Source organism: Watersipora subatra, chromosome 9 (genome assembly GCF_963576615.1).
Source record: "Watersipora subatra chromosome 9, tzWatSuba1.1, whole genome shotgun sequence".
Classification (NCBI taxonomy): Eukaryota; Metazoa; Bryozoa; class Gymnolaemata; order Cheilostomatida; family Watersiporidae; genus Watersipora; species Watersipora subatra.
The window spans coordinates 60,305,608-60,330,092 of record NC_088716.1 but is presented as its reverse complement, the minus strand read 5'-3'; the positions used below and the strand labels follow the sequence as shown (position 1 = coordinate 60,330,092).

General features: G+C 36.4%; 3 protein-coding genes across 4 annotated transcripts; 2 read left to right on the top strand and 1 right to left on the bottom strand.

Moving 5' to 3' along the window:
• Positions 1-94: 94 nt before the first annotated feature.
• On the top strand, positions 95-12,276 carry LOC137403559 (chloride intracellular channel Clic-like). The gene is made up of 6 exons (XM_068089514.1): positions 95-243; positions 3,325-3,514; positions 6,525-6,679; positions 8,232-8,402; positions 11,421-11,552; positions 11,840-12,276. The coding sequence occupies exons 1-6, from the start codon at positions 190-192 to the stop codon at positions 11,942-11,944; spliced, it is 807 nt and encodes a 268-aa protein (XP_067945615.1). The 5' UTR covers positions 95-189; the 3' UTR covers positions 11,945-12,276.
• LOC137403560 (profilin-4-like) lies at positions 12,256-15,264 on the bottom strand. Of its 2 annotated transcripts, XM_068089515.1 has the most exons (6): positions 15,060-15,264; positions 14,671-14,728; positions 13,873-14,001; positions 13,141-13,275; positions 12,725-12,830; positions 12,256-12,387 (listed from the first exon to the last, which is right to left on the bottom strand). In XM_068089515.1, the coding sequence occupies exons 2-6, from the start codon at positions 14,722-14,724 to the stop codon at positions 12,359-12,361; spliced, it is 453 nt and encodes a 150-aa protein (XP_067945616.1). In that variant the 5' UTR covers positions 14,725-14,728; positions 15,060-15,264; the 3' UTR covers positions 12,256-12,358. The 2 variants fall into 2 exon arrangements, with proteins under 2 accessions (XP_067945616.1, XP_067945617.1); XM_068089516.1 differs by lacking the exon at positions 14,671-14,728.
• Positions 15,265-15,521: 257 nt separating this feature from the next.
• Positions 15,522-24,421, top strand: LOC137403893 (protein FAM228B-like). Its single transcript, XM_068089999.1, has 8 exons — positions 15,522-15,632; positions 16,036-16,197; positions 19,092-19,169; positions 19,574-19,771; positions 20,363-20,443; positions 20,957-21,201; positions 23,583-23,766; positions 23,996-24,421. The coding sequence occupies exons 1-8, from the start codon at positions 15,522-15,524 to the stop codon at positions 24,188-24,190; spliced, it is 1,254 nt and encodes a 417-aa protein (XP_067946100.1). The 3' UTR covers positions 24,191-24,421.
• Positions 24,422-24,485: the final 64 nt, after the last annotated feature.

Genomic DNA, 24,485 nt, shown 5'->3' with positions numbered 1-24,485 from the left:
GATCAAAACGTGAACTTGATGAAGTAGGAATTTGGCTACAAAATTCGCAAATTCTATTGGCTGGTGACTAGTTTCCGCTTTGGTGTCTGTCATTGCGCAAGCGTCAAACTTTCTGGGCGAGGCTAGAATAGGTTAAAGCGCTAGTACTCTGGCTTTCACTCTCTGCGAACCGGTTGTACATAAGCTGTGATGGCTGAAGAAGCTTCAGAATCTACATTACCTCTTGTGGAACTATTTGTCAAGGTGCAACTTTATAGTTATAAGCTTTATTAGGGACATGAGTTATTTGAGTGTAGTCAGCTGTCTGTGGTCGGTATAGCCCACTAGGCGAAAGCTTCGATAATTCGAGGTACTTATTGCGTCCATATGCGGTTTTGGTCGTCCGTTTGCTACTACATGACCTTAACAAATTTTTAAAGAATATGTTGCATTCTATTTTTTAGCTGATTTTGGTTTACTAAGATACAGACGCTACATATTGCTGTCACAGATAGGCTCCGTCCACGCTGGTTTATCACTTCCAAATTGCCTGTCGCCTTTGATTCTGATTCTGATTAAAAAGAGTCTCGAGACCTCAAAAGGAGGAAGTGGAGACCGTTTGCATAGATTGTATAAGAATAAAAATTTATCTATTTGAACAAGTGAATTTAAAACATCAATTAATAAAACTTTCCTGTTCTAATGATCTCCCAATCTAATATCCCGAGAAGTTCGTGGAATGAAGCTGTTAAAATATGTGTTTGTGTTGCAGGCGATTGCCTTTGGAGCGTTAGACCGAGATGATCTGGTGTCATACTGGTGTGGTTGGGACATTAAAAAATTAAAACTTTCAATTAGCGCTGAGTGTGTGCTATTAGATAAAATGTTTATTAAAAGGTTGAGTCTTGCTCGTTTTCTTCTGATCTCTAAAACTTCCAACTGGATATTCTCTCGAGCTTCCGTTACGCTAGCAACTCCTTTCAAATTACATATAAATCTCACGGCTCTTCTTTGTATAAATTCAATTTGAGATATGTGTTTGACTAAAAAAGGGTCCCAGACCTCACAAGCGTACTCCAAGGCGGGTCTACATAAAGTCAAATATGCGATTTTCTTTACTTTATTAGGAGCATTAAAAAGAACCCGTTTTATCATTCCCAAGGTTTGTAATGCTTTGGTACAAATCGATGTTATATGGTGGTCCCAGCTCAATGTATTTGTAATAATCACGCCCAAATATTTAAAGCTATCCACAACTTCCAGATTGGTATTATAAAGGTTGTACTCAGCTGGGACGCCAGAGTCTGACGTGAAATTAAAATTTACAATTTGACACTTTGTTACATTAAAAATCATTTTGGACTCAGAGGCCCAATTTTCCAAGGCAGTGAGGTCAGACTGAAAATTTATGCAATCATGGTGGTTATCAATTCGACTGTACAGAAGAGCGTCATCAGCAAACAGTCTGATGGTGGAGTGTTTTAAAACTGATCCGACCTTGTCAATATATATTAAAAAGAGTGTGGGCGACAAAACGGAGCCCTGCGGCACTCCAGAGTGGACTTTTAAGGGTGCTGATGCATGACCGTTTATAATAACTTTTTGAAATCGGTTGCTTAAAAAATTTTGAATCCAATAAACAATCGAATGATGGACCCCAGCACCTAAAAGTTTAACTATAAGCAGAGAATGTGATACCTTATCAAAGGCCTTCGAAAAGTCAAGAACTGCAGCGTGTATTTGCTGATTTTCATTATTTGCATCCATAAGATCATGGACAACAGTGACCAGTTGTCTTAAATTGTATGCAACACAAGCTTTTGCTGTTTGAATATTCTGTTAATTGTTTATGAATTTTTCTTGAAACACAGGCATCACTATTTTTAATTCTTATGCATAGTGCCTAAAATGACTTGTTTATTTTTTATTGTTAAAGTTAACCATATTCCTAGTTTTCTACCGGTAGTGTAAATTTCGAGAATATTTTCATAGTAGGTTAACTTATTCTTGCAATAATACATGAAGTAATCTTTTTTTACCATCTTGATATCAGAGTCAGTTTTTAAACTACTCCATGATGTTGGAATAAGTAAGCTTCTCGGTGAAGTACTTGGCTTAAAGAATTTGTCAGTTGATACAGCATACACTATTATCACATATGTAAACATTCTTGGTCTTAGCTTATGTGTATCTGTATTGTGAATTTTGAATATGTATTTTTTTGAATGCTTTTGTTGAGACAAGTTTTCTGTTGACGTTGTTTTTGTCAACTACCTGGCGTTTAAAGGCCGGAAAAGATGTAAGATATTTATGGAAAACATTATTTAGGTTTTCATGTATGTTCTACCATTTTCTCAGATTGGAAGCACGGGTTATGGGGTGATGACAGTCACCCGGTCCTTGTAGTGTTGGATCTGATGTGCACCAGCAATCAGTTTTTAGTTATCCAGTTTTCATTTATATCAACGATTTATTTATATTATATGTTTACATTTATGTTAATGATATTTCTCGTTTAATATTCGAATGTTATTTGCTTTGGAGTTTACAGAAGACGATTTTAAAGTATTATTTGCTCAGTTTAAAGCATGGTACAAGAGTTAATATCTAGATCAGAATATCTTAGTGAATTTTGTACTACAGCTATTTTTGCTGATGGCTATATCTAACCACAAAATGTAAGTGTGCTCCCGTTTTGGCTCGGTGGAGGATCTGCCTTAATGGTGACATACATACATATCGCTTACGAAAAATGACCGTAAAATCGAAAGTTTTATTAACATCATGCTTTGTCATATGTTTTGACTAATATTAGTGATTTCACAAATTTGCTGTTTTCGCTAGGAAAACACAGTACTGTATGTTAAATCAAAAGCCCATATTACTGAGAAAACATGGAAGATGTGATAAGCCTCAAACTAGCACAAACACCCACATGATGTCAGTGATTTATTATTGTAAGCACTTTCATATTCTTGAGCATATTTGTAGAATCTGCACCTGCCCACAGATAATGATGTAGCCGTCAATGGGCAGTGCAACTGTAGCCTGTGTGTCATGGGCAGCATTTTAGCTTGTTTTACTAAGTCGTGTTATCTCTGTATATACAATCTAAATTAGCTGTTTCTCTTATCTGTCGGGCTCTCCGCCCACGATGTGAGAGGTGGGCAGTACCTGCTATCACTTGTTGCTTCTGCCACACCCTGATTTTATAACTTATGTCGAATCCGTGTACCAGTGTTTTTTGTTTAGGTTATATTAGTAAGAAACCTCCCTGAATGCGTTCCTCCAAAAGCTGTTGTGTTTATGATATGCTGGTCTCGTCATACTAGTAGCCTGTTGCAGGCATCAAGCATTGACAAGGAGAGGAAGGGATCATGCCCTATGTGCCAGCAATGGTTTATGGCTTTCTACGTACTGTCAGAACAGGGTTACTGTGACCTTCTCGTTACCACCATTGTATCTGAAAATCCTCCAAAATATTTTGTTGAGTTGGGAACGAGTCGTCGGTTGCCTGATGTGCGAGTGGTAAAAGGTGCGTTACCAACAGTCTTCATCTTTGTTTCCCACAGAACCTTTTTTCCTAAATCTTGAAAGTAACTGGCGGGTTTGATTGCATTTCATGATCAAATGTTTCATTATATTGTCACATTCAGCATCACCACTCCTGTATAGTTTACATCACACGCTTTTAAATTTTGTGAACTACGTAGCGTTGTCCATGTTGGAACATGCTGAAGTTCCTTTAGTTGGTATTGAAAGGAAGCAAGCTGGAGTTGCCTTTCTTGATGACGATATAACTGAAGTTATCAGTTTAATTGCAGTGTGAACATCTCTGTCAACTCTCAATAGCACGTTAAAGCCTTTCTTAAATTTGACTTCTTTTGTAAATAGGCCGCTGTCAGCATAGATTACTGTATCTCATTTATAAGGTGATTCCGTATGGGGAACAAAATACATTCTCTAGGTTGACTTCTGTCATATCTAAGGCCTCCATGCGTCGTGTGTATTGGGGGCAAAAGCTTTACTGATGCCACACGTTTATTACTTAATATGTTAGAAATATGTTGGACATGTATTCCACTGTTGCCTAGTAGTGTTGGGCCGGTATTGGGTTATCCGCTCTTACCGATACCGACGGATTCTCGGTATCCGAGGAAACCCATCATTTTCGGTGACAGCTAGGCATCCGCGGCCGGTTTGATATTATCGGTATTTATCCGTAAAAGCCTACCGGTAAATGGTTATACGGATATTTGGAGAGATTTTTAAAACGCTTCGTGACGAACATGCTAATCTCAGCACGCATTGGCGAACAAATTCAACGAAAATTTCCACGCTTACTGTATCTATTATTATATTACGTTACATTGATAATGCCACCAGCCTCGAAGGTTTGGGAGTTCTCCACAGATGGGAGGATGTATAAAGACTCTAACGGGACTGGACTCTAATTGGACTGCGTATAATTATGTGATTACATTACCTGATTGCAATGTGTGATAGTAAGATTTCTGTTCAGTAACTGTTAACTGTTTCAGTATATTTAACAAAGAGAGCTCCTTGCCATTATCTATCTGTTCTTTATTATACATAACGTTTGTATCAATAACTATATTTTTTAATAGAATAAACAATAAAAACATCTATCATGAAAATTATATTTCCATCTTTCTTTTCTTTCTTGGCTTTCTAAAACAAGGAGTCTCTTTGCCGTAACAATATACTGCTGACTAAAGAATGTTTTTTTTGCACAGGCTATATTTTGCACAACGATAAAAGTTGTTCGAGACAGTTATGATTTAAAGTTTAAACCATTAAACTTTAAACCATTTAAAGACACACTGATAACCACATACCGAACAATAGTACCGACAATACCGAACTTTCTTAGTTGGCAAAGGATACCGAAGATGGTAAATACCGAGGATACCGATACCGGGAAAACCGATAAAAATGCGCAAGGATATCCGATCTGGCACTAAATTAGATACCGGCCCAACACTATTGCCTAGTGCCTATATAGTATGTATATTACATCAGCATTCTTAACTGCTCTTTGATGTTTACACTGCCAGATATTTTGGTCAGACTCCTACAGTGTCAAAATTAATTCATTATTGTTTTATACATTTGTTCAAGCAATGCAATCTTTGCTTGGCTGAGAAGCATATCATAATTTGCAACAACTATCTTGGCACCCTTAACACCAGAAATGAACTGATCAGTGCTTGCAGACACAAGAAAACATTTATTGTGCAATAACACATAATTTGTGTAAACATTAGGCTGTACTCTTGGTGGTTGATATATACAACTGCATTAACTTGGTATGGTTCTAGCACCTGACGAGTGCGGTTTTGATATTCATTTTATTTCACTGAATATCCAACAATTCACTTCTACCAACTACTTTAACTTAATGTTGTAGCTTCCTAACATATAAAACTTTAATTTAACAACATCTTGGAAGTCAAATAGCACATTTGATTGAAATTCGTATTTCATCTTTGTGAGTGATTTGGAAAGCTTCTTAGTTTATTAATCATTCTTGTTGCAACTAAAACTCATACAACAACTGTAACAATGTTGAAATAGCTTCCAGTAAGCAATAACTTACCGTGCTACTTTCTTCACAAATGGAATTGCGAATAAATTTACTTATAAAGTTCTCTAAAATTTGCTATATAACGATATAATCTTTTAATTATTTTTTTGACTGCCATGAGATTTTTAGTTAAAAAGTGTCCTCAGTTGAAAAATTCTTCACAAGATTATATATTCTGAAATCCTAATTTATAGAAAAAAACATGTCTATAACTTCATAAAACTCTTGCTTATGTTCGGGGTTTGTTTCCCAAAGAATTTTGATGTCTGAAATTTATGTTCACCTGCTGAAATCTCTAAAAAAGAATTTTTCAGTTGATAGTTGAATACATCATCCATTTTACATCAAGGTGATGGTTAGAGTTATTAAATTATCATTCTACAAGCTTTGTAATACAAATTGAAAGGCTAACGTTTGCTTCAAGTGTTCCTAATTAAAAGTGTTCTTGCTACCTGTGATAATGGGCTGACCAATCTGAATTTTGAGTAAAATTCAGTTTAAAGCTAAGCATTTACGTTGCAATTTTGACCATTATTTTTTTAAAGCGTGAATACATAGATATAGTAAACCCTATAAAGTATAGGGTTTACTATATCTGTGTGAACATTTTCTGCTGGCTTGTCTTGTTCAATTGGAAGAACTCACAACATGCATGTAGTTATACCCGACATTTATATACAGTGTGAGGGCAGCTAGGAAAGGCAATGGTTCCAGCTTTTCATGAACTATAAGCTTTGTTTAGCATTCCCACAATCCATTAATCCACGAGGAGCAGCTGGTCTGCTATTCGCTCCCTTATCAGACTAGACACTATGATGTTGGTAGTTAGTCTAGAACAGTAGTAAGGTAATAGAACTTGACCTCCTTCAGGCAGTTTCATCCATAGCGTGCCAATACAAACCGCTATCATTCTACACTTGTTTATGATAACCAACAGGTCAACTCAATGGTGTTGATGTCTCAAATCTCGTGTGCGATACAAATGATGAGATTGAGGAGTTCATGAGAAAGTTTGGGTGCGAGGATCTGCTAACATGGAAAGAATCGAAAGAGGAGCAGGCAGCGGAAGACGTATTTGCTGACTTATATAGGGTTTGTATGAAGCGATTATAACTGTTACAATATTCCCTCATCAACCTCGGGAAAGAGTCATAAATGTTGCTAGTAAAGTGCTATTAGGCTTTGTCTGGTTGGAGTCTGTACTGAAATTTGAGCATTTTTGTGCTAAGATCACATTTCGAGCTTTCATGGGCAATTATCTATGCATGATTAGGTGTTCTGAATATAAAGTGCATTGTAACACTCATCTCTAAGCAAGCCATTTAGTGTTAGGCTAGGTTTATGCCTGTCTGATATTTGCCTCTGATCTGTCTGACACGTTGAAATGTGTTAACCCGGAGTAAAAGTGACAGCTGAATCAAAAGTGACAGTTGAATCAAAGCTCAAAAAGTGCTGATCTTTTTCCATTGGATGAAAACCTACAAGACAATCAATATCATTACACGTACCTAGTTGTTTTACTAGCCTTCTGTTAGCATGACCTCTCTAGCGTTCCTTTAACTAGGAACTCATGGAAAGCAAGTTTATGCCTATTTCAGACAATGCATCCTGTATCACTGGCTTTTATGAGGTGATGTTGTATTGGTGAAACAGTTGTGCATGATGTGTCAACTGTTTGTCAACTGTTTGTCAACTGTTTGTCAACTGTTTGTCAACTGTTTGGACGAATTGTCATTTTCAAATTTTGGTTGATGTTCAGCATTGCCAGTGATCTCATCACTGACAGTTTGAGTGTCAAGAATGCAGCCTCTAGCTCATTTCATTGAAGAATTGCGATACAAGTAATATAAATGGTTTTAATATTGTCTGTATGATAGAAATTTCGGGCCTTGGACTGATTTGTACAGAGACACAGTGTGTCATAAGTTTATTCACAAAGTACAGCGATGGCATGTTCAGCGAAACTAATCTCTTATGAAATCAGTAGTCGCTGATGGACACACTGACTCATTTCCATGCACTGTTAAAGCGAATCATTGACTTACGATTACCTCACAAAACTCTGTGAAAGTGTATTTCTAAGGGGCTGAATGAATAATTAGCATACATTCCAATGGTAAACTTTAGATATGAACAGGAAGGAGCGCATATATAGACGCAAATACTACATAGTCTGAACACTCGCATCTCCCCAAGTCTTTTCGACTTGCTTTCTAGGACTAGTTTTATTAAACTTCATCTTATCGTTGAGTCGAACGCGTGTGTTTGTCCGATTGCCTCAAGATTTTCGCAGATCACAGTTTTGTCTAATGCATTGCAAGTGGTAAATATGAGTTACGTGGGAGGCCAGTGCGACCACTCTTTAAGGCCAGTGCTAATTATGTGGGAGGCTGGTGCTACCTACTTGTATATGGGATGAGCTGCCTATGTCGGTAGTCAGTGCTCCCTATGTTAGTGGTTTCTGTTACTTACGTGGGAGATCAGTATTACCTGTGTGGAAGGTCAGTGGTAGGTGTCAGCGTTATTTATGTGGTGGGCCTGTCCTACTTATGTGGGAGGTCAGTCGAAGTTAAAAGTTAGTGTTACTTTGACTGTTTCTTTGAATGGGTTGCACAGTTACGAGCATTTCTGTTTTATCTGTCAGGATTTCAACGGTCTCCTGCAAACTGGAAACACTGGCGCCGTTAACAAGAGCCTCGCCAGCCTCGAGGCCTACTTGCAGAAACAAGGAACCAAATTCACACTGAAGGATACTCCAACTTATGCAGACTGTCAGCTGCTGCCAAAGTTGCAGCATCTTCGGGTAGCAGCCAATGTGAGTCCCTTTTTCTCTAGCGGCTCTACTCCAGGGAATCATGTGACTACTTTACTAAAATTTATAGTATTTTATCAATTAAATTTATGACTAGTCATTTTGTTTCAGCCATTTTGTGTATTCTGAGTAACACGAATGCTTGAGAACGTTTTGCCGCAGTTATCGCGGTATAACTCTAACCCGGTCTCTTATGCTATAAAAATAATCACTAATCAATTGAAAGTTCAGTCCGCTGGTCAACTACATCGTAGCTGTAAATTTATCACAAACTTGTGACAGATTTAAAAAGATGCTCAATTAATCTGCTTTAGAACTTTTGTAACAGCGCAGGAGTATTTAGATTGTTGAACTCTCTGAACTTTATACTAGATTTAGCTTGTGTACTTGTCCTTATGATAAGCTGATGTGTCCAGAGGGCTTTTGAGTACCCATCTAGACATCGCTCCTTTGTAACTCCACTTTATGTGGCTGTTGCCTAACAGGTTATCTGTCAGAGATGCCTCGCAGTTAATCTGTGTGAACAGTAGTATTGTTGGGTTACAGATCTATTCACTCGAGCTAAATCATTCGTTACTGTTACAATTGGTCTGAATTCAGATGAGGTTTTACTCCATATTTGGTGTTCAACAAAAGAAAAATAATATAATCAACCCAATTTATTAATTTGAATTATTGTCTCTGTTGAATTTTATGGAAAATATCTGATCATCGTGTTGTTTTCCATTTTTTGAAACATATTTGATTGTATTTCTATGCAAATTGAATTAAATACCTTCAGCTGCAATGTTTTGATATGAGCTAATCAAAATGAGGGTACTTTACTGACGAACATCAATCTAGCTGTCATAACAGCGCTTAAAACACAAAATATAGATACCGTAGTTATTAACATTGATGTGCTGTTAACAAAGATAACAATAGTTGTACAAAGCATAAAAAATATTATTTGTTGGCTGTAAACTGTTTGTGAATAGTATGCAATGCAACAGTATGCAATATTTTGCCAAAATGCCAAAAAATAGTTTCTTGAAAGTTTGCAAACGTTGATAAGTTACCGACATTAACAAGCATGTAGTACAGATTGGTTGGCGCAACATAATTTCTCATGATAGCCAATAAGTGCGTTGATCAAGTTGTAGTGAGCCTTGTTGCTTTAGTTTTCATGCCTGAAAAGTTACGGTCATGCACCATGCAGTTTATTTACCTGAACTTGCGGTCTGATTTACTGATAGCAAATGTCTAAAGAACTTTAAAAACTAGACGTCAAAATGTAATTGGCTGGTTGCTGCAGCAACGACTAGCCAATTACATGGTATTATGTTTTCCTAATCAAAATTGGTTCTCTAAAAATGTCTTTAATTAACTCAATTACCGAGCGACGTGAATTTGTTACTCACAATCCATGAGTTATCAGCTCCATGTTTTTTATCTTTATTTGATTAGTCTGTTCACTGACATAGAACTTGGTTTGCTCCCTCAACTTCAGCTTTGAACAATCTGGTTGCCATCATTATGAAATAAATGATCATTGTACAAAATTCTTGCACAAAATGAGGCGCAATATATAAAAATTCAAAATATTATTTCTGAATATTGACATGGAGAAATGTGTATTAAACATGAATGTTGAGTTTCTTCATTTCATAGAATAGGTCAATAATAGCATGTAGACATGCACTGGATGAAATGTTTTGATTTTTCTACCCTAGATTATGGGTTTGTAATTCTATGACTTTTTTACCCAGATTGCTTTTTGTGACGTTTCTCTCATGCAGTGCTCCACGCAGCTGATTCGGGAACATGTACGCTGGGAAAGGGCTGTGGTTAATACCACGTAAATACTTGTTGCCTATTTAGTTTGCTGTAGTTTATAAAAAAAAGTTGTTGTGGTACACACACAAAATCCAGCTCTGCGCAAAAATTGGCCATCGTGACAAGGGGAAACAGGTGTAGATCATCTACATGTAAATCATTCCTGGCAATTGATGCTATTAGTGGCATACATCATTTAAACCCTAAAATATTGTGGTATGCAGGGCAGTCGATTTATATCGCGCAACCAAATAGTTCAATTCAAATCCAAATTGTATAAAGGTTAAAACAGTAATTAATGTACAGTCAGAATTACACACTATCGGTAAGCAGTGAGGAATACTAGGATAACTGTAGGTGAGTGAGAGATGGCAGATCCTGATTTGACCCAAATATGTTTTTGATCCGCTGTTGTTGGCAGTTCAGTTCATTTTGTAATGCAGCTATTCTTGTTATGTAATCTGTGTCGCGCTAATGCTGGTACAATAAGAAGGGGTGGTCGATTGCATTTGCCAAGTTGCTATTTAGACTATAATTATTGGGCTATACGTATTTATTTGTGTCATGAGGTGTTTATTGTTTGATAAACAGGCATCAGGAGTTGTTGGTCAGTGTTTCTCGCTACGGCTCGTTTAAGTTTAAGCCGGAATAATAGTGGGAATATGCATACAGGACAAATGCTTCCTTTGTGTAACTAAGGTATTGACAAAGCATTGTCGACACTTGGCTAAAAGAACATTTTCCATGTCGGTAGAGTCAAAACCAATGCATCTGCAATTGACTGAGAGAATTAACTTCAAGCATTTTTAAGGGAAGGGAAGAGAATTTCATTTTGAAAAATAACGGCAAGACTTTACCCAAACAACTACATGTATGTATATCTGGACAAAAATGCTCTTGTCACATATGTCACAACCTCTACCTTGATTCATTTCAAAAACCTAAATAATTTTTTGTGCTTTGTGGATTTTCGTCGTTAATTTTTGGGTTTTCTTTTATAGCAAAGGTCCATGTCCCACAAACTTTATTGTTATCACCGGTTTTATTATTGGGAATGGGCCACATAGCTTCAAGTTGATCAATCGCTTCTTGTTGCTGCGCTGTGTATCAAGTCACTTACAGATCTAGCAACCTTTGGTTAAACATTATACAGTGTAATCATTTACCAAAATCAAACTTTAATGAATTATCTCTTCAATGTTGTAGTTTTATCGAGGTTTTGAGATCAGTCCTAGCTTCACCCACATCTGGAGGTACCTCCGGAATTCGTATGACACCGAAGTGTTTCAGAAGTCCGTACCATGTGACCAGGACATCATCAAGCATTACGAGATGAAGGTCGGTAGAATATTGTATTTGTCACAATGAAACAGCAAGTGATGATATCACTTGGGAGTAAATTTTTGCGAATCATGTAACAATTACACTAATAGTTTTTCTTTCGCATCATGAGATTTATTGTACCAATGTGAATGAGCTCTGCCTTGCCCACCGTTCCTGATGCTCAATTGTCTTGCTTTAACAAACAGTTTTTTAAAACACCATTTAGTGTGGTTCTGTTGATAAGCGCAAATATAGGCTGGTAGACTATATACGGGAGCAACAGTTCTCTGTTTACTTTGCAGGTGCCAGGTGTGAAAGTGACGACAAATCGCAATCCTAATCTCATGAAGGAAACCATGACACTTGACATCCCATCTGAGGTGCTTGCAGCCATCGGTGATGAGTAATACTCGTGATCAGCTCTAGCCTCAGGCTTATCAAACGCGTAGCTTCATCGACTATCGAGACCCCATTGCATATACACGCTAAGCTCAGGATATTGCTCTATTTATAATTTTTGTTGCCTCGGATTAAGTTACTGTTGCATAGATGATTAGTTTAATAAGGCTATTACATATAACCAGTTGTGCATATTATGTTGAGTACAGCTATATTGATTCCTTAGCTCTAATCAATATTCATTGTTAACATTTATATCTTTTACATTTGACTCTGATTCTATCTTACTCCCTACTTAACCAATACTTCTCAATAAATTGCCATCAATTCATAGGCGTCAGTGAATCTCCACATTGCTTTCGTCTAAAAGATATTGTGAGTTGTCTTCTGAAAACTGCGCAAGCTGTGATGTTCGACGATGACTATTTTCCTTTTTCCTTGAAGTAGTCAGCTACAAGGCAATATTACACCCAATAGAAGTGCGAACAGTTGAAAAGTTCCACATTAATGTATGGAACGAAGCATAAGGACTTTGTTGTACAGAGGCTAACCAAGATTGTGATAAAAGAAAAATGTAAATCTGATGGAATAGCTCGACAAGTGAACGAATGGAAGCAGTTGAATTGAGCGCTGATTAAAGTGATCAGGTGGATGGGATTTTTGGCTAAATAGAGGTAACTGCTGAAAAAGTAACTGCACAATTTTGTATGTAGGCAGGTAGAGAAGTTGCCTACCCCTATGATACTAACAATTTTGTGATCAAACAACTTCATAAATAGTTGACTTACCTAATCGTTCCACTGCTTCTACACAGACACTGGGATACATACTGGTAGTATAGGTTGCGGCTATGACTAGAGTGTGGGTTCTAACCAATATCAAACCCTTTGAACCCTACAAAAACGCCAGCGCTGCCAATAGAAGTGCCATTATGTACTGCTTTGCATCAACATAACACTGCAACATGATTGTTGAAGAAAGTTGGAAAATCGCTAAAAATAATTAAATGACCTATATTATGCATCTCTGTTTAAAGTAATCTGTGATTGTAATGCCAGTTCTACATAAATTAATAAATCAGAAAAATGCCCAGCAAAAAATATGTGTAATGTCTTACGGTGCTTTACAAACGAGGCCGCCATAAAAATGTAATGTTTCCAGAAAACATGTCAAACTAGCTGTATAAGATAGCTTCAAAACCTACGCATTTGCTGTAGATGGAATTCTTATCGGACCTGACACATTTATATTGGTTGTCATCGTAGTACAGCCCTTCCTCTCTTGTAGCTGCAGGGTTTTTGAAAGCATTGATTATCATCTGTGTCTGCTCATTGCTTAGCTACAGAAAACCGTGATGCATACTGAAGCTGTGATTGACTATCGAATTATCCAAACAAATACAACACATTTATTCACATTTCAATGATATCTGCATTTGATTACAGTTAACTACAATCTGAGAAAATAATACCATACTTTGACAACTGAAGCGCGCGGAAACAGGTTTTTTGGAAACCTTTATTAATGTTTACTGTCAACTATCTTTGACTAACTTGAGGCGCGTGAATACATACTATCCAATGTGTGATCGACTTGTTATTCAGACTAAAACCAAAAAATGGACCAGCTCTAAGTGACACAACAAACGACACAACCTACACCAACTAAATATTTCCTTTAGCATGTTGTTTGTGACCGCCCCTTCATGTACATCTCAGCACCATTGAACTGCTCTGTTGATTTTCTGCACAAACCTGACTTGAACCTAGTATGTGCCCTTATATTTTTTTAACTAGGAGTCAGGTTTTTTATTTTTATGTCATGTAGACCATTTATATTAATATTTTAAAATCTTAAGCAATGCAAGTACAATAATCTGACAGCTAAGCTTAAAGCAAATAGACAAATAAAATGTGCTGCAGATTAGGTGATCTACCTGAAATCCTACAGAGCTAGCTCGTATGAGCCCATCTTTTCTCTTCAGTATGGCGCACTGTGAGACGTGACCTGTACCAATCAAAGCATCGTGTATGAGACTCTGCAGTTGGTTCATTTTTACTTCGTCCTACAACACGCCGATAACAGGTTAACAGTGCTGTTAAAATTGCTGCTCAGCAATTTTTATATTGCTTCAAAATGCTTCAGCTTCCAAAGTTTTAGATCACCAACCAAAATTTTTAAATACAGCTGTCACAATGAGAAGTTAATTATTAAAGACCAGAAAAATAATCAATCAGCTGCAAACACAACACAAAGCCATGTGGGAAAGTAAGAAGTGAAAGTCATATGGAAGCACTGAAGACCAGGCCAATCAGGATAGAAAAAATATGATTGCTGTAAACAAAGCTTCTAGGCTGAAAAAGGCTTCTACAATATTAAGATGCATGCGTACTCTACTCAGATCATTTGTTTATTTAAAAATCATCGCTGTAAGTATGATCCACTTATTCTTACTTGCTCCAATAAAAATACATAATAAACTAGTAACTCATACAACTATTTGGCTTGCAGAAAGAGTTAGTAAAAAGCGAATTAAAAAAATCATTAAATCAGCTACTGTTAAACATATACTACCAAGAGTGTAGTACTGGTCAGTGATGAAAGTTGACCATATGTGACAAGACAAAATGATTAGTGGAAGAGGAGAGTGTGTTGCAGGCCAATGTGTTCAATTGACAAAGCTGCAGTGAATAGCATGCAATGAAATCACAGCAGCACAATAAGAAAGTCATACCGGAATCCCTCTAACTTGAAAATGGGGATCTTTGTCTATGCTCAGATCAGCCATAACTCTATAAAATTGTATTGTTTGTGGCCAATTAGATATGACATTATTCATGTAGGCTCTACAGCAAAAAAGCATATAATGACAGAAAAACTACTTGCTGAGCAGACATGAAAGTAAAACAGTTGAGATTGTTATTAGCTAGTTAGTCAACTGTTTCCCTATACTACATTTGAAGTCATTTTAAATCAAACTACTTCTCAGACAATGAGGAATATCCAACAAACTTTCACTCTTTAGTTACATGAAGTAATTTTACAGATTTGTTTTATAAATCAATTAATTATAATTAGTTCAAGGTTTTAATTGATGAATGTTTTTGTTTATTAACATCTCACCCGTTATGTGTCCTTGCTAATCGTTCGAGGCCAACTATTGGATAAGCTTTTTATTACGAAAAATACGAAAAATTGTTCGAATAACTTTTTGGTATTTGATTTTTATATAATTAAATATTAAGCTAAAACAAAACAGAAAGCACAATTCATTATTTATGAGATTATTTTACTGTTTTGTCGGAAACAAGCTAGGCAAATGGCTTCAGTTCGGTTCTCCAGAGTCGACGCCAGTAACGCATGACCGAGACATAGCAAATGCCGTTACATAGAAGCAGATCACGGAGGTGATATATGCAAACAGCTGACGTAAAAATCTCTTAACTCTCAAGCTATATTTCCTTAACAACCACACTTCACAATAAGCCGCAAAGATTACGAATGAGGCTTATCTCGCTGTAAAGAACATTATCGATCGCTAGGAGATTAGATAGTCCCTGAAATTCATTTATTAAAGCCGATGAAATGACTTCAATGTTATGCGTACAAGAGCCAGGAGGGTTTGTAGAACGCAATCATAAAGAATATACCGACGTATTGCTGAAAGATAGTAGCAATCACTCTGTCTTTGCAAAGGTGATATTTTAAAATTCACATTTGTATTTAGGTATAGACAGTTACTTATGAAATTATTAGAAAGTACTCAAGTACAAATATACAATTAATTCCAAGTGTGTTTGTGTGTATTTTTTTCAGTTTAAATTTAATCTAAATTTGTATCACTTATTCTATGAGGTACTATAACTATTAGTACCAGATATCCCCTCTTAGGCCAGATATGACTGATCGATTATTGACATATCTAAAAAGGCAAAATAAGGAATAGCTTTTGATCATAACAATTATGATCAGTAAGAAAATTTTGCATATTTTTTAATATAAATTTCAGTTATAATTTATGATATTTACTAAAAACAGTAGTCTGTATAAACAATATAACCTATAATACTCTATTTGTTAATGGAGTTGGCGTATGTAGTATTTTCCAGATGACAGAGTTCGACCAAGGTTTCATTCAAAGAGACCATTTTCTACACCCAATCCACAAATACTCACAGACAATGTCGATCGGCAGAAACTAATGGGACATAGCATGAAGTTGCAAGCATGGCTCAACACAAAATCTGTCAGTCTTATACAGGTGAAAAAACTAACCATACTTTTCCTACAGCCATTAACTGAAACCTTTACATACAGCATGCGGCTAAGCTAAAATTTAGCGGTTTCAAAATTCAAAACAAAAAAATTTTGCTGTAAAAACAAATCTTTGATAAGTCATTGAACTTCCAACAAAGTCAGACACCTGTGTAAAGAAAAACTGCTATAAAAAACTTGCTAATTGTTCAACAGCAATGCTTAATAGTTTAACCATGCCGCTGCATAAACAATCTCTGTAAAGCCCTATTAATAAAAAATAACAAGTGTCAGCAGGTCATTTGTAGTGATATGTCAACTCATTGCACCTGTAGAGCCTTTCATAAAATTAAAAATGGCTTTAAAAATTTATATAAAGCCATCCAATTTTATCATTAATTCAAATTTGCCTATAAAGATTTACATTTACAGATTTATTATTTGGTTTGTAAGGCTGCTGCTAAATACTAAAAAGGCAAATACATATATATATATATATATAATAGAAAGCACAAAAAAAGCTTTAATGCATGTATTCGCAGAAATATCATGATGGCTAAATATACATCTAAAGCGAATAGATTTGGAAGTGATAATGTAAGCAAATATTGGTTATATTGACTGTGAGTACACAAACTCAGAGCATAACAAGGTATCACCACTCAGACGTGCTTACCGTTTATTATATAGGGTATTCAGAGTGTATTGACTTATCAAAGAATATCTGTCCTAGGCTTGTTGCTAAGGGCTGATCAATACACAATTTAGTTAGTGATTGCTGGTGTCAGTACAATCAAGTCTTCAGCACCGTCTAGTCGCATTGCTAATCGCCTGACCATACAAGCAGCAGGAAGTGTACCAGAAAGTGTACTTACGGAGTGACAGCATATATGTGTGATAGTAGTAGCTAGGAATAGCAATGGAATTAAAGTTTGGACCTGCACCGGTGGGTAGGATGACAACTGAAGTAAGGACATTTCCAAAAAGTGTCACTCCATTTAATTGGAAAGTCAGCAGTCAGATAGCGGTAAGAAAAATAATTTCATCATGACAGATGAGATATTCATTAGCTTGGAATGAGGATGTTATAACTAGATGTTGTTATAGCATATTTGTAATGTTTTTTGGTGTATTTCTGATGTTGTTGTAGTATATATCTGCTGTTGCTACCGCATATCTCTGATGTTGTTTTAATGTACCCTTAATGTAGCTAGGTTTATATCTGATGATGTTCTATCATATCTCTAATGATGTTAGTGTATCTGTAATGTTGCTACAGTGTACATCTAATACCGTTATAGTATATATCTGTAATATTGCTATGTGTATCTTTAATGTTTTTATAGTATGCCTTTAATTTTGCTAGTATATCTCTAATGTTGTTACAGCATATCTCTGATGTTGCTATAGTGTATCTCTGGTGTTGCTATAGCGTATCTTTGATGTTGCAATAGTGTATCTCTGATGTTGCTATTCTGTATCTCTAATGGCACTAAGAGATGTAAAGAACCAAATTTGAAAAGTTAAAAGTTAAATAGTGTAATAAACTAACTCTGTATTTAAAAAACATTTATTATAATGCTTGATGACCACTGATCAGAGATGGTTGGGCCCAGGAAATTAATGAAATTGGTTTAGCAGAGTAGTGTGCTTCAGTTTCTAGACCTGAAACTTCAAGATTTTTAAAAAGTATTTGGTTAGATTTTCCAGTTTTGTGTGCCTTTGAGAGTGAGCTAGTACAATCTTAGCGATGTTTGTGTGTCTTGTTGTCAAAGCTACTGATATCTAGAAAGATTATATCATCTGCCTGAGGCTGTTACTGTATTTTTAACAAGTTCTTTGGTGATATTGAAAAACGATTGCCTTATTATGTAATTCAAAATTTAAATCCATGATGAGCAAAGTGTGTCTCGACTTGATGTTCGCTCTATTGAAATGTTATTTATACTGCAAATGACATTTATATGAAAATGCTGGTATTTAAATTATGATTAGCCCAGTAAAGGCAGTGCTTATTTATTTGGGCTCCTAGAACTGAAATAAAAGATTGGCAGTCATTTTTGTCTAGCAAAGACTGTATAATCTCACACCTTAAAGCTTTTGACATACTCTGCAGGCTTGATTACGGTTATGGTCGACCATTATCATCTAGCTACAAAGTTTTAGGAGTTTTAATAGTTCTAGCTGTCTATAAAGTAACCAAAACTGGTGCTAACACTTTATCTGAAGACTGCTCTCAGCAAGCATGAAACTAATAGTAATCAAGTGTTTTATTTAAAGTTAAGGTTTTTTTTACTGGTTACATATATACAGTATATAAATACAGTAGATATACTGTGTATATATACAATATATATACAATATATATGTACTGTATATATATGCTGCATATATACACTTATCTCACGCATGGTCAATAAATTCTTACTTAGGTGCTAAACCCTACAGCAGCAATGTACAGATAGACCGTATAAATCTTTTCACAAATTACAACATAGTTACACAGAACAACATAGAACAAAATGCTAACAAATCTATGAATTTTTTCGACATTTTTATAGCAAATTTGAATGAAGACCGTGAGTTGACAACTTTACAGACAATCCCCTCAGGCATAAGCGAGTTAACTGGCTAACTTAACTCTAACTCGTATATTTATATGTATTTAGGATTAGCTTTGGCTGCAAGTAAGCTAATTTTTACAGAGACAGTTCATGTGTGTGGACTGTTTGCACGTAATGATTTAGCTTCGCTAGGCCGGAAGCCCAGGCTATTGTAGACTGATCAGCTAACTTTATCTAGTAATTTGTTCACACACTGTATTAGCTTCTTGCCAATTGTTTGACTAAGCATTCTGTTATTATATTCAAACATATTATAGCTAACATTTTTAATTTGCAGGAGAAAAGCGACATCGAGTCCCGTCCTGTTAAAAAAATGTATGGAGCTGTACTCGATCGAGAAGAAAATTTGGTCAAGGTAAAAGATCTTAGAACTAGCATTACTTGCAGTTAGAACACCCTACTTCAACACGCTATAGGTAGTACCCAGCGTTTTAATAATGCAAACTTACGAAATGAAAAATGAAAAAAACTTAAAACTATGACAAGTGTACTCCCAAACAGCTTACAAGTATAATTGTTGATAAAATATTGTGAAGAACAATTACTGCATGAGAATACAAACATAAACCGGTTTCAAGGACTTCTGCGGCTTGTCTGGCGTCACGCTCATCCTATCAGAACTAGTTAGAGAAATAAAATGCTGCATCCACTACATACGTGTAGTTTCACTGAGCTATAGCCTTTTGGTGAGCTACATTGAACTTGTCAGACTAGTGGGTAGCCTTGGGCTGAATGTTGCAGGTAAATGTGTATTTTTAGGACATGCTAGACTACGTGGAGAACCATGACTACTTAGAAGAAAGGAAGAAGGAGATTCTACACAAAAACTGGACAGAGCGTGTCTATCAACCAATTAGAAAGGCAATCATAAGTGAGATGGACAGTCAGAACTATACAAACTATAAAACAAGAAAGGATCAATTATATAGAGAATATATTGAACACGTAAACAAAAAGGTAAGACATCTTATACAACTAAAATAATAGGGATGCAAAAATGACAATGTAATGGCTTGTATTCAGATTTGCACAGCACTTTGTAGGAAAAAAATTGGAAAAAAAAACTTTGGTTTAATTAACTCACAACAAAAATGGGAGTTATTTGTGCCCAAAAAATTAGCAGCAGACATGCGGAGTTATAAAAACACATATTTATTTATATAATCCCATTGCCTAGTTGTACTGAGATGCTCTTTTTGGTAATTATGATAAGTTGAGTAATTTTGGTTGCATACCTGCAGATATTTTGACTTGACCTTGGCATTAAAACTCTCGTAAAGGAAAATCACTTCTCATCTTGTGGCTCAGGTTTTGAGGACTTGCATGAGTTACAAAAAGCTTTCTTGGTTGGTGGTTATATTGTCATAGAAATAGTAATCATCATTTTATAATAAAAACACTACTAAATATTCTAACATGGCTGTTCAATGCACCAGCACCAGGCACCTATTTGCATTAGCATCAGGAATATTTAGCAAACATGGTAACAGGATACTGCCATTGCATAGTCTTTGTTTAAAACATGATAGTAGATCCTCGTTCTTTCAGGGACATGTATTTCGTGATGACTTCGATGCTTCCGAATACTATGCAATGGGCCTTCATGACAACCGACCAATGGTAGTTCCCGTGAGTATGAAAGAGATTTGTCAATATATCGATCAACTTTAGAGCCACATGGGGGCAGCTTTGTATTCATCGGCGCATTAGTTGTGTAATAATTGTGTCTATTGATTTAACCTTGAACAAATGCCACCCTCCCCAGCCACTGATAATGCACAACGGAGAGTAGGTGAATACGACATGAAATAGCAATGAGCTGCTTCGGACTACCGAGTTCTATCTACACTCTGTGGCATAGAATGTGTACGTAGACTCTAACATAGACATGTGTATCTACACTCTGTAGCATTGACATGTGTATCAACACTCCGTAGCATAGACATGTGTATCTACACTCTGTAGCACAGACATGTGTATCTACACTCTGTAGCATAGACATGTGTATCTACACTCTGTAGCACAGACATGTGTATTCACACTCTGTAGCATAGACATGTGTATCTACACTCTGTAGCATAGACATGTGTATCTACATTCTGGTTAGAAATCTTAGAGCAGGTATTCCATAACATGTTCCAGGGAATGCAAGCTATGGTGGACAAGCCACTGAGAGACCCAACTCTCCTACAAGAGACAACAAGAGATGCAGAGGATACAACCATACTCCGCTGCACCTCAGGCACAACATACAAAGGAAAGAGTCTTGACAAGATCAGGCTTCCAACCCTGCCTTTAGTTCCGAAAGGTCGACATGGAACGGAAAACAAAACTTGGACAGCTATGCCTCTTACTGACATCGAAAGCCCTGTTAGGCAGGCCAGCAGGTAGTTCATGAATTCAGTCGTATTCACAACTTGTGTCGGTGTGAACTTCCTTTAACAAAACTCCCAAATCTTACTAATTCAATGATTTACAGGGAGTTGACGCTTGTGGTAATCTCTGACCTTATAAGAAAGGTAAAAGGCATACATTAATGTTGTAGCACATCCCATGCTGGTTGTTACCATTAGAGTTTCAAGATGGATGAGTAATGTTCTATAACTTTATTACCAATGAAAATGCAAAAATATAACACAATGAAAAAACCATCTAAAAGATAAAACATGATAATGTACATGTAGGTGCATGTTTGACATAACATGCACCTACATGTATGTTATGTAGGTGCATGTTTGACATAACATGCACCTACATGTATGTTATGTAGGTGCATGTTTGACATAATATGCACCTACATGTATGTTATGCTAAACACAGATTTCAATTTGGTAAAGCTTTTCCAGTCATGAATGAGCAAACTTGAAAACTTCCATGACCTTAGAATGAACTACTAGACAGAGCAGGATATGGCATATCATTCTAGTGGCAGGTGTCAGCAAGTGTGGAATAAAAACTTCTAGAGACAAGCATTAACAAGTTGATCAAGTCTTGCGTCACAATATCTTCTCTTCAACTACAGCCTGATTAATTTTTTGTACCAACTGGAAGTTACCAGAGCATACTTGCTAATGCTCGAGCAATTTTCAATTGACTATCATAAAATACATGGTAAGGTCTTAACCTGTTCCTTACTTCAGTTGCTATCATTGATTTTAAAAGCAACAGATGAAAAACCAGTCAGCTCAGTGAAAAACTAGTCATGAAAGATCTAGGATTAGTATATCACAGGTAACTGCAAGGTTCGCTGCTAAGCTTTAGAAGAATGTATATTCACGATGTCTGTGCTGCGTTCCTCTAGCAGACGCACTACTCGAAGTGCTGTGGCGGCTGTAGGAGACTCGCGTGTCCCCAACATGGGTATAGAAAACGTCAAAATGTAAGAAAGCATTGCTTAGGCTATCTTTGTCACTATGCTAAGTACATGTATATGTGATGCCACAATCTGCTAACCTTTTGCTAGAGTTAGATGCGCCTTTTCAATTTTATGTATTGTGCTAATAACACTTCTACTCAAACTATAGAATTATTTTACATTGAGAATGTAGCGTATACACTTAACAAAAGATGGCTAATGAGACAACCCTATAAAATTTGTGATTTCTATGATAGCGGATGATCTAGCCAAAAAGGAAGGAAAGTAAATCACGCCAACTCCCATCCGAGAGCTTGTCAAATTATAATGAATCGTACCTAATTCAAGCGAAGGCAGATCTAAGTCATAACTTTGGAGTTATGTACCCCTTTTCGACAATAATAATACGACTTTACTGTAAGATGGTGATTGAAACTGTACCCGATGTACTAACTACTGGGATATAAGCACTGTGTATAACATAAGGAGAACACAGGGTTTCTCATTCTGTATATGATATGTTTGATACTGACTATCTGGCATGTGTACCTGTGTGGCTAGAGACATTGTCTGTGCATGTCCTTAGACTACTAGATACTAGACTTGCATGAACAAAACTGTTATAAGAGCCAACTGCTGGCATATTTAGCTAGTTTTGTAGCTTGCTACTACGTGCAAAAATGTTTAATTTGAAGAATGTAATCACCAGAGTTAGAAGGAATTTCATCTAATTTATTTGTGACCCTCCCTGCTTTTGCCAATTACGTTGTATTGTGATATAGCATATCTGTTGAAGTCTTATTGTTCCTGTCACTAATTGCTCTACTACATTGCAAGCACTGATCTTCCATTGACAGCTTCTTACCACACATAACCTGCAGCAGATACATCCGGCACCAGTAATATCGCTATCTTATTATTTCTATTCTGCTTTCTTTTGAGTTTCTCAAGTAACTTTGGTTAGCGCTTTTAAGAGAGAAATGACAATGTTTGCTAGTTCATTGACTAACAAAAGGAGGCTACGGGTAACGGAGGGTCGACACTTTGTAGCCTCATACCCTCTCAGTTACTTCAAAGGCTTCGCACACTCCAATAATGGAAAAACACTCAGAGAGAGCTAAACCTGTTCTGATAGAAAGTTTGAGATCTTAAATGGACAATGAGATATAGTAGTATCAAAGCTTTCAGATAACACTAGTCAGAGATCCTTTTACTCAGTTTTGTTTGATTTGTAAATACAATGAGATCACCACAGCCTTGACCTTACACTTAATGCGATAGGCATACATGTACATCTCGAGATTGTACATGCGCGTTGTGTGCATAATTTGACTAGCCTAGCCTACTGCCAATTCATGCTAGTAGTAGTTAGATGTCTGGTACAAATTCTGATATTGCTATCACTGATCATAGGAAACGAATGGTTGGATCCAACCTAAAATCCGATATAAATTTTGGAAACTGGTCTATTCGTGAATATGGCAAGGAGACGCGTGACAAAGAGATGGGAATACAGAAGAGAAGACAATGCCCACAACCACCATTTACATCGCCTAAACTTACTGGTGGTATCAAGAAAAGGCTACCAGCAGCAAAGGTAAATTCAGCTGTTTAGATCCATCCACTATTTTGCCACACCATCATGGTGAAACTACGTAGAATACTCTATGGTAAAACCACGGTAAAATACTCTAGACACACCATCTATTTGTTGTTTATCTAAGGTAATGTACCATCACAATAATATGTCTAAAGACATTCTGTTAACTGTATTTTGAACTTTTTAATGCCTCCCTTTGATCTAACTAAGTAAACATGCTTGATAGGAAAGCCAAAAATCGAGGACACTTCCATTTGCAAATCCTGGCCACATGCTAGACTATGGACCCGATGAAACAGGTCAATTCAATATGAACAATAGTGAGGCATTCTCTCAGAGCCAACAACCAGAACTAACACAAGAAATGCAGGGAATAACCCTTGAGAACACTCCATCAGCGATCATACCTATCGTCATATAAGCATCAGATGTCATCACCTGGATGTCTGATGTCATCATCTGGATGTCTGATGTCAATATCTGGATGTCTGATGTCATTATCTGGATGTCTGATATCATTATCTGGATGTCTGATGTCATCATTTTGATGCCTGATGTCATCCTCTGAGCCTCTCATATTGATATAAACACTTACAGCATACTTCCTAGTAGAATTTCGGGAGCGCAAGCTCAATAAATTTTATACAAAAGACATCTGAAACTAGAGGATTAATACTAGTGGTAACTGAAAACGCTAAATCTCGCTTTGTTGTCTT